This window comes from Haliotis asinina, chromosome 1 (assembly GCF_037392515.1).
Source record: "Haliotis asinina isolate JCU_RB_2024 chromosome 1, JCU_Hal_asi_v2, whole genome shotgun sequence".
NCBI lineage: Eukaryota > Metazoa > Mollusca > Gastropoda > Lepetellida > Haliotidae > Haliotis > Haliotis asinina.
Genome location: NC_090280.1, coordinates 35278088 through 35291231, shown reverse-complemented (window position 1 = coordinate 35291231; position 13144 = coordinate 35278088). Strand labels below are relative to the sequence as shown.

Here is a 13144-nt window from a genome sequence, read left to right as displayed (position 1 = left end):
ACCAAAGCCTCGGTGGTGGAACGTTTTCAAAGAACGTTGAAAAACCGTATGTGGCGTTATTTCACCCAACATGGAACACGTCACTACCTCAAGGCTTTACCCCAGCTGATGCATGCCTACAATCATCGCATTCATCGCACGATCGGACAGCGACCCGTGGATGTGCATCCCCACAACCCTTACGACGAAATTCGGGTGTTGGATCACATGGAGCGCCAGAAGGAACGGCAGAAGCAACGTCAGCAGAAGCAGAAGCACCATCAACACCAGCGTTCTCTCTTGTTACCTGGGACCCGTGTTCGCTTGAACAAGGCCAAAGGGACCTTTGACAAAGGGTATCTTCCCAACTGGACCAGCGAATTGTTCACCGTGGATCGCGTCGTGAAAGGGCGTGTGCCTCTTGTCTACCGAGTGAAAGATGATCATGGAGAAGTGCTCCAAGGCACCTTTTACCCCGAGGAACTACAACCCATTCAGAAAACGGATGACGTGTACAAAGTCGATCAGGTCTTGAAACGTCGACGGCGTCAAAAGAAGGACGAAGTGTTAGTGAGGTGGTCAGGTTACCCGGCCAGCTTCGATTCATGGATCCCTGCGGCTCATTTGGTCTTTTAAATAAGGGTGGCATCCCTCTGTCACCGTCATTTGGGTCATACTCCCTGCCCAATCATGCAGAGCGAACCCAGGCTCAGGTGCAAGGAGAACAACAACAAGGCTTCCTCCTCCTCCTCCTCACGTTGGTGTTGTTTTGGCATGGACTTGCCACGCAGTGAAGTGGTGTTTTTCTCCCAAGTGTTGCTGATATATGGCGTGGTCGTCATGAGCATGGTTCAGTTGGCATTGGACCACGGTGAGAAACAGTTGTGGACAGCGTTGTTGGCCAGTTCGTTGGGATACTTGCTCCCACAACCCACGTTGGTATCATCGTCGCCGTCATTGTTGACTTCTTCTTCTGCTCCTGCTGCTGCTACCGCATCTTCGACTCCCTCCGTGTCCAGTCTGGTTCCCTAAGCGCAAGGATGACCATGTCCTTGTTTTCCTCCAAGCGGGACTTTTACGTCACCTTACCCAGCGATGCGTCCATGGATGTTCATCCCGACAACAAGGTGAACCATTACGAAGTCAAACTCCCCTTTCCCATTCAAGTGAATCGTCAAGAGTGGGAAGTGGGCGTCAGTGAACTTCATTTTCCCATGACGTGGTACAACGTGTCGTACCCCTTCAACTGGTTTGTGCTTCGCGTGAACTTGGAACGCTTGACCAGGATTTACAGTTCAGGAGCACCGGATGCGACCATGATCGAAGAGAACCCAGGCATCATCCGAGCCGTCAGCAAAAAGGTGATCATTCCCGAAGGCGTGTATTCCGCTCGAGAACTGGTCCAGAGACTGAACATCCTGCTTCAGCGTGCCTGTGCACTATTGTTGGAAAAGCATACAGCTAATGTGTACCAGTCGGATGCCAGAGGTCGTTACACCGTCACCGTGAACTACCCCAAAGAAGAACTCCGATTTGAAATGTGCGGCCCAACGCACGTCAACTTTTATGCTCCCACACCAAAAGACATGTGCAGGGCCATCTTGGGTTCTTCCTGCAAAACAGCCACCCAACCAGACCACGATGCCATTAGGTCTGCCTACACCACTCAACTGGTGTTGCCTGTTTCCTTGGTACGCATGCTCGGATTCATGCAACTCCCCGTGGTCGACGAAGCAGAGGAAATAAGTCAGGTCTCCACTTACCCTGTCCAAGTGAGTGTGTTTGACCGTCCTCTTGTGGTGGGGGAACAGGAAGCCGACCATCTGGCTGGCTTTGATACGGTTTACGTCTACTCGGATGTGGTAGAAGATCAAATTGTTGGGGATACCATGGCTCCCTTACTGATGTATGTTCCCGTATCTCGTCGAATGATGGAAGACAGCGTCGTGATGAAAACTCCCCAGCATGTACGCTACATGGGATTGCGTCAGGGAACAACGGATGCCATTCAAATCTATTTAATGGATGACATAGGACGACCCGTGCCATTCCAGAGTGGGAAGACCATCGTGACACTCCATTTCCGTCCCCGTCGTCTGGGCACGTACTGACATGGTAGGACATCAGTGTATCCGACACCGGTGCAGCACCGGCTTGGGTGGCTTACAACAACAAGGACGAGGTTTAGACGCGTACCGAGGTCGCATTCATCAACGCGGGAGAGGTCTCGGAAACATCTTGGGAAGCTTGGGCCGTTCAGCCCTCTCCATGCTGAAGACGGTGGGAAAATCGGCTCTCAAAACCGGTGTGAAGATGCTGCCAGGCTTAGTGCAAGATATTCGTTCTGGACGTCGTAGTGTACGGGACAGTTTGAAACATCATGGAAAACAGGCCTTACTGACCACCTTGCAGTCACAGTCATCACCGGCACACAAAAGAAAACGAAATCCGTCATCTGGTGCCATAAAGAAGAAGAAGAAGAAGAAGAAACAACAACAAAAACGCCAAGCTTTGTTTTGAGTCGTCATGGAACTTTGTGACATTGGACTTGACATAAAAAAGGATCATTCCCATGAACAAGGGTCAGTTCAACACCAGACACGAACCTGTCAAGACCTGTTGGGCAGACCTGCCAAGATGATGCGCCGGGATGCTTGTGAATGTGGCAAGTCACAGTTGGATCTCTTTTCGGTTCCTCCTGTGGTGACGTCAGTTCAAGAGGGTCAGTGGATTCGATACAGTCCTCTGGCACCCCCTTCGGTGGCGGGTCCCCTCCAGTTTAACATTACCAACCCTGTGAATGCGTACATCGATTTGAATCAGTGTTACCTTCGCATCTGCCTCAAAATCAAGAATACCGATGGCACGGATGCCACTCATGATGGGGATGACCGACTCGTCATGTCCACGGTGAACAACATGATGCATTCCCTCTTTCGAGAAGTGCGTGTGCAAGTGGGACACAACCAGTTGGAAATCACCCCCTCCATGGGAACCTATCCCTACCGAGCCTATTTGGAAACGTTACTGAGTTATGGGAAGGCAGCCAAAGGGACGCATCTCCAGTGCCCAGGATGGTACACCGATGAAGCTGGAAAAATGGATGACTTCAATGCAGTCGCTCAGAATGTCAATGCAGGACTCGTCGCACGACGGCGGGTCATTTTACCCACCCGAGAAGTGGAACTGACAGGGCGTCTCCACTGTGACCTGTTTCTCCAAGACCGGTACCTGGTGGATGGCGTCCCCATGAAACTAGAACTGATTCGGAGCCCGAGTGATTTCTACTTGATGAGTGCTGGAGATGTGGAATGTCGATTTGAACTGACCAAAGCCGAGTTTTACGTACGCCAAGTCAACATCGATCCTGCCATACGGGAACAGCACGTGAAACACATGTCACCAGGAGTCACGGCTAAATATCCTTTGACCCGAGTCCAAGTCACGGCTCACGACATTCCAGGAGGAGGGCGCGATTTCCACAAAGATCAACTGGTGGGAGGACAACTGCCCAAACGCGTGGTGTTGGGACTGGTGGACAACGATGCTTTTGCCGGTAGCAAGGAAAAGAACCCCTTCCATTTCAAACACAACAACGTGACCAGTCTCAAACTGAAACTCAATGGCCAGGAAGTGCATGGCACAGAAATCAAAAGTGACTTTCAGAACAACAGTGGTTCGCTCAAACAGTTGTACATGAACCTGTTTCGCAACACGGGACACCTGTGGCAAGAACATCCCTGCAACCTCACCCTAGACGAGTTCAGGAACGGATTCACCCTGTGGGTGGTGGATTTGACGGCAGATCTGGGAGCAGACGAAGGTCATAACTACCCACGACACACAGGCAAGTTGGGACTCGAACTCCAGTTTGCAGAACCCTTACCGCGTCCGGTCACCCTCGTCTGCTACGAGGAATACGAAAGCGTGTTGGAAATTGATCGGTTCCGCAACGCTCTGATGGTCTAAGGATGGATGGACTGACGACCAAGGACTTGAATGCCTACGTCCAACAGGACCCCCTGCTGCGACCCCTTTACCAAGGGACTTTTGCCCGAGATCACTTTGCCATCACTGTGCTAAGTGAACGACACGGACCTTATCCTAAACCTTACATCGTCAACACGGACCCCAGTCATCTCCCGGGACAACACTGGGTGTGCGTGTATCGTCCAGCACCGGGTGTCTTTGAGTACTTTGACAGTTATGGCGTCCCTACCCACTACTATGGACCAAGGTATTCTATAAGTGATCCCTACCAACTGCATCCGGACGTTCGGCATGTCATGGCCTACAGTGGATGGCTCGCACAGCGGTGGAATGTGAATTCACTTCAACCCTGGTTCAGTAGCTCTTGCGGAATGTACTGCCTGTTTGTCCTGGCTCATCGTGCCCGTGGATGGACTTTCGACGACGTGATGGAACAGTTTGATCCCTTCAACACCCTCGTCAATGAAGAACGTGTGAAACGCTGGTTTCAACTCACACGCCTGCCAGACAACAACAACAACAACGACGTCCAGGATCCACAGCCCTGTCAAACATGTTGTTCTTATGGTTCTGATGTTATGATGTTCTCTTCATGTTCGAGTTCCTACCGTTTGTAAACAAAAGATCAGGGACGCCCCTAATCCTGACTCTTTTGTCACCATGGTTCTTGTTAGCGGGGGAAATAAAACGTTGAAAAAAAACAACACATGCCTTGTTATGATTGTCATAGCATGAAAGCATTCTTTAGAGAAAGTTGGATGGCCCTGAAAAGGGCCGTTTTTTTTCCGTTGTGGTGATCACAACGACCACAGGGGCGGCATCATGCATTGACACGGGTGAATGGTTATCTTGGTTTTCACGGGGCACTTGACCCCGTGAGTCAAGCGACGATGACAGGTATCTTTCAACACCATGCCGCAATACACGCATTGAAAAGTCCCGCTGTAGTCATTCGTGCCCTTGCAATACACGGGCAACCCTCCCTGGCATTGGCGACACTGCCATGGCGGCAAGTGTCGCCATGATGGAAAAGCCGGTGGTGGTGGAGGGATGGGCGCTGGCGATGGTGGGGGTGTCTCCACGGAGATCAGTTCTAGATCCCAGTTTTCTTCCATGGTTGTCCGCTCCCGTCTTCCTCCTCATCTTATATAACAGAACTCAGCCAATCACAAGACAACACCTCACGACCATGACGTCATGACCTCACGCGCCATGATGACGTCACGATCTCACGTGCAAGCACGTCACGGCTGTGACGTCGTCGAGGCTGTATAAACGTGGCCATGACTAGTCACCCTCACATATCGTCGACTCCGTGTGTGTGTGACGAAGATATGGATACACGTAAAGTGAAAATGGATCGACCAACCCCTTACCGAAGAAACTGTGGACGAAAACAGTGTCTCCGGTGCAGCCCGAAGAAGGAAGAAGAAGAAGAAAAAGAAGGGACAACGCCCCTCATTCTTACCACCACCACCACCACCACCACCACACCCTCACCACCACTAGAACCGGCCATCAAGATTGAAGACGGTGGCGACGACGACGACGACGGAACGACGGGAGCTGGCACGACAGCGCGACCACCACCACCAACAACAACAACCACCGCGAGAACAGGCACTACAGCCAAGAAAACAGCCAACACGGAAATGGTGCCATTACAAGAATTAGCAGACCAATGGCGATTCATCATGTGCCCTACCTGTCTGAAAGCCCGTCCATCCGATCGATTCGATGTCGTCCCCACAGCCAAGTTTTACGTATGTCTCTATTGTGGTGGGGGTGTCCCCAAAGGAACGCAATCCCTCCACGATGACATTTGTCCCGGCAAATATGTTTTCCGAGGACTCCAACTCATCTGCCGATGCTGACTGTGAAGAATCCACACCTCACGGCCCTTTTCAGGGCCACCCACCTGCTCCCTAAAGACTGCTTGAAACACGATGCATCCCCATCCCATCGCCGTCGTTCCACTCACTCTTCCCTCCTCCCCCCTCTCCCCCCCTCTCTCCCCCTCTCCTTCCCTTCCCTTCCCTTCCCTTCCCTCGTCCCGTCCCGTGCCGTCCGTCTGCCGCCATCTTGAAACACGCTTCCTTCTCGCGAGATCACGCGAGATCCCGCGAGATCGCGCACAAACCACCGTTGCTTAGCAACACCCCCGTTGCTAACGATCACGTCACACCTCGTACACACCAACTCATGACGTCATCACAGAACAATCGAATGACGTCACACCCCGTACACACCAACTCATGATGTCATCACAGAACAATCGAATGACGTCACACCCCGTACACACCAACTCATGATGTCATCCTAGAACAATCGAATGACGTCACAATGGGGGTCACGTGACCGAGAACAATCGAAAGACGCCAGAGAGACGTTGTTCACTACTTTTGCATACAAATACATGTATATGTATTTGTGGTGAATTTGTGAATTTACAACTGTTTTAGCCACGTTATGGTTGAAATACTGCCGATGTGGCCCAACGTTTTAACACGCTCGCTCACTCATTTATCGTGTGGAGGCTCAGGGCATCCTGTCACCTTATACCACGTTATATACTCAAGCAGAAAATAGATTACATACATATACATATAACAACGAGAGCGAGAGTGCGCAGGTGAAGGGGTGGGTTGGTCTGATACACCTTTGGTTATCAATTATTCTATCGTCGGTTATCTCACACCTTTTTTACTAAACAGCACTAGCCATTTTAACATGCACATTCCTGTATAGAGGTTCAAAGGGCCCTGCCAACTAAAAACCACGTTCCATCCTGAAGCTGAAATGGATTAAGACAACGAGAGCAGAGGGAGGCTATTTGTTGGGTCTGAGGCACCGTTCGTTATCAGTTCTTCATTCGTCTGTTAACTCACACGTTTTTACCAGACGCTGCACAAGTCATTTTCACAACCACATTTCTGCTCTGCCACTTAAAGTCTAAAGCTCGTGTTAGAGAACGAAAGCGGGATTGCACTACAGCAGAATGTTCCTAGTGGTTCTGTGCACTTTGTTGCTGTGGGGATCGGCGTTTTCTGACACAACCGTCACAATCTACAACGAGTGGCTCTCCCAGGGTGGGCATGTCCACAATGAATTTGCAAGATGGAGCAAAATTAATGGGCTGACACAAGAAAACCTAATACCCAAATGTAAATCTATCGGGACAGCTGCTGGGCGTTGGCTGAACAGAGACGAGAGTGACAACCTCTTTCCTAATGTATGTATGACATGCAAAAGATATGCAAAATGATTTCATATTTTGATTATTGAATGATGTGTCTGGACAAAGAGCCATTCATGTAATATTGCAGCCAGCGCCGGTTGTTATTGTATAGGGCCGGCAGTTCCAAATATCAGCTAGCCCAAATGACTTTCAGTAAATGATCTACCCGTGAAGGTCCCGGGGTAGAATAGGCCTTCAGCAACTCATGCTTGCCATAAAAGGTGACTAACGGGATCGGGTGATCAGGCTCGCTGACTTGGTTGACACATGTCGTTGGTTCCCAATTGCGCAGATCAATGCTCATGTTGTTGATCACTGGATTGTCTGGTCCAGACCCGATTATTTACAAACAGCCGCCATATAGCTGGAATATTGCTGTGTGCGGCGTAAAATTAAACTCACTCACTCATCAGTAAATTATCTGTCTTTTTCAGCTGGAATATTTCCCCTATTTCTTTTCTTTATTAACGTTCGGGAACGTTACTACTGCGCAAGTTAGGACTATAAACAGTCCAGAATTTTTACACCAATTTATTCAACTGGATCTATAAATAATAATCAGTACTGTTTGATACATATAGTCACTTGCACATTGCAATACTGAGCTCCATCAAGTTCTTGCAAACGCTATGCAGTGTGCTCTGTCATAAAACGTGCTCTAACAAAAGGAAATCTAAAAATCTAGAAAACGAGATTCGGTCGCTAGAAATCTTTGACGGTCTGGTACGAACTTAATATTATATCAGTCACGTTGTTCGTTACAAAAAAATACGCGTAATAAGCGCAAAAAACATCATTGTAATCAGTGAGCCAGAGGAATTGTGACTTACTGTACGACCTCTTCAAACAGGGTCAGTGGAAGTAGAATTAAATGTAACCAGAGATGTTTGCATTGCCTCTTCACTTTCACACGAGGACAGTCGCCTTGACCTGATGAAACTAAATTTTCGGTTTGCTTATATTTATTTCAACCCAGCATGGGGTGAGTGAGTGAGGTTAACGCAGCATTTATAATATTCTAGGAATATTCCAGCCTATCACGGCGGGAACAACAGAAATTAGCTTCATCACAACAAGTCACTTATCGACGTTGTCAACGGAAAAACTAACACACCCATACTGTAATGTATCATTTCATTTTCAGTGGCCAGAAAGTCCAAGTCAACCTGGATACCCAGACCCCACCTATCTCCAGGACCATGCACTTCAGTCAAAGACTTGGGCATCGTATATGCAACAACTAAATGGCTATGGGAGTGCCATCGACAACATGGTCTGGAACATAAGAGGTGTCTAAAGTCATTACATTTTCAGAGATAACTGAACCAAAACCAAATAAGGAACAGCAAGCTACAAATATCCCCCCTAATCTTGTACTACACCAACATACTGTCCCCCTGAGATGGTATGTATGTCCCGAAACATTCGAGTAATATTTCATCTTACCTCGATTTCAATCACAGACGACCGCCTCCGTGGTGTGGTGGGTTGAGCGTCCAACCGGAGAGGAGAAGGTCGTGGGTTCGATCCCTGCCGCGTCATACCTAAACATGTTAAAGCGTACTTGTTGGTCCCTGTCTGGCTCTGGTCATTAATGAATACAACAAGGACTGGTCGGCTCGTAGTCAGTCAGTATAATATGTCTGACGGTGGAACTCATGCTTAACTGTGACATGGTATCTCACTGAGCTGGACCTGTGCAAGTAGCCACGCGTACACACACATGCACGTCGTCATATGAGCGAAATATTTATATTTTATGTGCGACGTGAAACCCCTATTTAACCTCACCTCACTTTAATCGCAGAATATGCACGCTTTTATTTATGGTTAAACGTGTCCCAAATCGCTAGCATCTAAAGGAATGGTTCCAACAGTACTGTATCTCCCCATGGTTCCAGATATGGTGATCTACCTTCAGTTGCTGGGCTTCTAGCTCTTCTTATATGTCTGCTTTACTATCCTTCGGCGACAGATTGTAACATACACCATAATTAACAAATGGCCTAGTCCAGTCACGATTTGGCTAAGATATTACCGAGTCGTAAAAGTGTGTTATCTTTCGTCATTTTGAGAAATGGTTTTATAATGGTTCCGCTGTTGAAAAGATTTCCTTTTACAGGTACACAGGATTAGTTTTCACAACTAAGCTTGTCAGGAGTAAAGCCAGGACATGTCTTGCACCTCAGGCCTCTAAAGCTATGATGTCCTTAAATGAGGAAAATTAGTAACACAGTTTGAACTGATACATTTAATAGTTGTGATTCAATGGTTGTACCCTATTCTTTGTTATGGCTCTGACATTTGGGGAACATATCATTACAGCCAGTGAGTGAGTGAGTTAATATTTAAAGTCACTTTGGCAATATATCATCCATATCGTGACTAAAACAATATACAGATTAACAACAATGAGCGTTAGATTATACAATTCTCTCAACGAAGGACAGTAAAATAACTAGAATATTACAGATATACATGTAAAACTATTTATGAAATCTAAAACATTTTAGCTATAAGGGACAACACAATATGAAAATAGACTATAGATCGTCAACAACTGATGGTAGATCACCAACATGGGGACCATGGGGACTTACAGTACGTTACTTACCTGCATGGGTCATATTTGGATTTACACCATCTCTTCAGCCGTTGGTGATTGTAAGAAATGTTAGCCTAAATTAAAGTAACAAGAAAACTGCGTTTGAAAATCCTGGTAAATTTACATTGACTATGAACGTTTTGGGATTTACATTCCGTCTCCGGAGGACAATAATTTTACATTACTTCAACCCCCTTTAAGGGTACAGCCACTAAAAGTTCAAGTTCCTAATCTAAATTACCAATTATTAAAATACATCTAATTACACAACATATTACCCAGAATTCAACAATTAAATCCATTTCCTTTAAAAACCAATAATTAAATGAGAACTGATTGTGTTAAAAAGATCCTTAACTGTTTTAACAGTAAAACATGCACCCCTTGTGATGGGCATGTCATTACAAAATAATAAGGCTCTGCACATTTTGTAAGCAGTACCTAAGGGTGAAGGGAAGTAAGTTGAATTGTATGGTTCTTGGCGAGTGTGACAGACTCCCATTACAGGGAAGCAATGACATGTGTCAACCAAGTCAGCAAGCGTGACCACCCGATCCCGTTAGTCGCCTCTTACGACAAGCAAAGTCGCCTGTAATGGCAAGCATTGGTTGCTGAAGGCCTATTCCACCCCGGGATCTTTACGGGTCTAGTTATAGTGCCTAAATAACTACTTGCTCATTACTCTTCTGTAAACCTTTCGCAAAGTCAAATCGTGCAGCTGCACACAATGCTGATCTATACTTATAACATGTACAGATCCAGGACAAATAGCTGCAAAGTTGTTTTTGCACTCACTAGACGTACAATCTGTCTGTAAATATGTCAGCCTATCAACTCACAACAATGTACTTAGAACGTAGTTTAAGGCAAGCTGACTTTCCTTTTTTTTCTCACGTTCTTTTTTACAGGTCTGAACTGGCCCGACTGGATGGATAAGTCACATCATCAAGGTCAGTTCCCAAACAACGTTGATGCTGCATCAGAATTTGTGTCGCTAATGGTTCAGAGTGCTAATAACTACACAGGAGGACGCCTTCCTTACACATTTGAAGTCATCAATGAACCTGATTGGGTCGAAAAGATTATTGACCAACAAACAAATATAGATTTCCACAAGGCCGTTGCCCAAAAGCTGAAATCACGATTTGGAATGAAAGTTGCCGGACCAACATACACCAGTATGGCCATGCGACAAGCAGATGAAAATAACTTCAGCTATTGGAAAAGAACTGCGAAGTTTATGGACATGACGCTTGATCATTTGGACTTTTTCTCTTTCCATTCCTACAGTTATCTGCGGGTGTCAGGTGGAAACTTTTCACGTTTTGGCATCAACGAAGCTCGTCTGGTCGCTTCTATTGACATGGTGGAGAATTACTCCCATCTCAAGAAAGGCAAAAATGTTCCGTTAGTTGTCAGTGAATTTGGTAGAGGAAATGTTTTCGGACTTCCCGACGGTTTCGAAAATGGAACGATTGACTTTGAGACCATTTATCAACCCAACGGTTTCATGTTTACTTTCCTGAACTTGAGGGAGTTTATCGAAATAGTTCTAGTTTTTCTTCACGGAAATGTTCAATATCCGGGTCATCCCACTCTAAGGAATTCCTTATTTACAAAAGATGGTCGTGCTCTTAACATGACGAAATATTTCACGTTTTGGACAAACTTCGTTTATGACCAAATGTTTATTCGTGTTTCAAGTCAATACAATGGACAAGAAAGAGTCGTTGCACCCCTGGCCCTAGCAAACCCTCTCACCAAAGAGGTGGTAGTTCTTCTTCACAACTATGACAGAAAATGGCAAAATGTACTACTGGACTTCTCCAACAGCTGGATCAATCCTTCCACGGGCGAACAAACATGCGTTCTTTTTGAAAATGGTAATCCGGCAATTCATTCTAACTATCATTTCAACATATCGAAAGATCATGGCTCCGTGGGTCTGCCTGGATCATCAACATGCTTCTACACGTTCAAAACCAACTACAACTTTGACAGAATGCCCACGTGCAACCAAAGCACATATTATGGCAAAGACATGGTCATCCCTATCAACAATGGGCATGCTCAGACAACCATCCGTCTTCCAAGTACTGGCTACAGTTCTGCGCATCTTAGGGTGGGAGTTAGCAGAGACTTGAATGCTGACGCACGGCCCAAGGCAGTTGTGTTGAATGGCCAGATGTTGTCATCAAGTTACATGCTCTTTGATTCTATGAAGACCGACGGGAAAACAAAATGGAACGTGTGGGTGTTCATGGTCCCTGAATCACAGGTCCGTGCAACAAACAACGTCAACATGACCTTTGATGGCGACGGTGGTCATGTGTCATCTGTTGGCCTCATTGTCGGCAAAATATAGAAGAAAACTCTCCCTCTCAGAAAATGGCCGTTCTTATGACTGAACTTCCAGTAGGAGGCTACCTGTCAATAAAGGAATAAAGTTTATTAAATGACCATGTGTGTTGGGATTTGGTATGCCTCTGCCCACAGCTATTACAGTCAAAGAAGAACGACACCTGTGTCAAAGTGCGTGATGAGTTAGCTAGTTAAAGTCTAATGTCACCTCTGCAGTATTTCAGCTACGACGTTTCAAAAAGGAAACAATAGTGTGCTTACAAAGATGCTTGCACATTGCACTCTGAGTTAAATCAGCAGATAGGGCTTTTACTTGTTATTGACGTATAATGAACTTGGAAGATGTTGCTCACTGCCCCACACTTGTGTTAAAGGCAGTGGAATGGTCTAGTGGTTAAAGCATTAACTCTTCACGCCAAAGACCCCAGTTCGATCCCCACATTGGTACAATGTATGAAGCTCATTTTGGATGTCCTCCACAGTGATACTGCGAGAAACAGCAGCAACCGTCAAACCATACCCACTCACTAACACTTATGGTAGCAAAACATTTTGCAATCTATGATTGATCATGCCCCGACAAATGACCTTGGACCTTAACGAATGACCGAGACAGCGTAGTGGATGTTGTGGGCTGTGGCACAGGCACACTGTTTGTGGTATATTTTGGAACACGCCAGCAAATGAATGAATGAATAGTATTTTACGAAGCAATTTTCCAGCAATATCACGTCGGGTCCAGATAGGTCAATATTGGACAAGCTTAAATCATTCAAGTACCCAGTAATGTTAGCAGTAAAAACAGCAAACGTCAGATTTCAGACAAGTTAACCTGAACAACGTTGTGACGTCAGACAATTATGACGCCACTCTCCAAATGTACGCTTTTGCGTGATATATATATATATATATATATATATATATATATATGTGTGTGTGTGTGTGTGTGTGTGTGTGTGTGTGTGTGTGTG

General features: G+C 46.4%; 2 protein-coding genes across 2 annotated transcripts; both read left to right on the top strand.

Moving 5' to 3' along the window:
• Positions 1-2505: 2505 nt before the first annotated feature.
• On the top strand, positions 2506-3948 carry LOC137272115 (uncharacterized protein F54H12.2-like). Its single transcript, XM_067804476.1, has one exon. The coding sequence runs from the start codon at positions 2506-2508 to the stop codon at positions 3946-3948; it is 1443 nt and encodes a 480-aa protein (XP_067660577.1).
• A 2920-nt stretch (positions 3949-6868) lies between these two features.
• On the top strand, positions 6869-12272 carry LOC137290740 (beta-porphyranase A-like). The gene is made up of 3 exons (XM_067821860.1): positions 6869-7201; positions 8352-8496; positions 10721-12272. Exons 1-3 carry the CDS (start codon positions 6968-6970, stop codon positions 12175-12177), a joined length of 1836 nt encoding a protein of 611 aa, XP_067677961.1. The 5' UTR covers positions 6869-6967; the 3' UTR covers positions 12178-12272.
• The last annotated feature ends 872 nt before the right edge of the window (positions 12273-13144 follow it).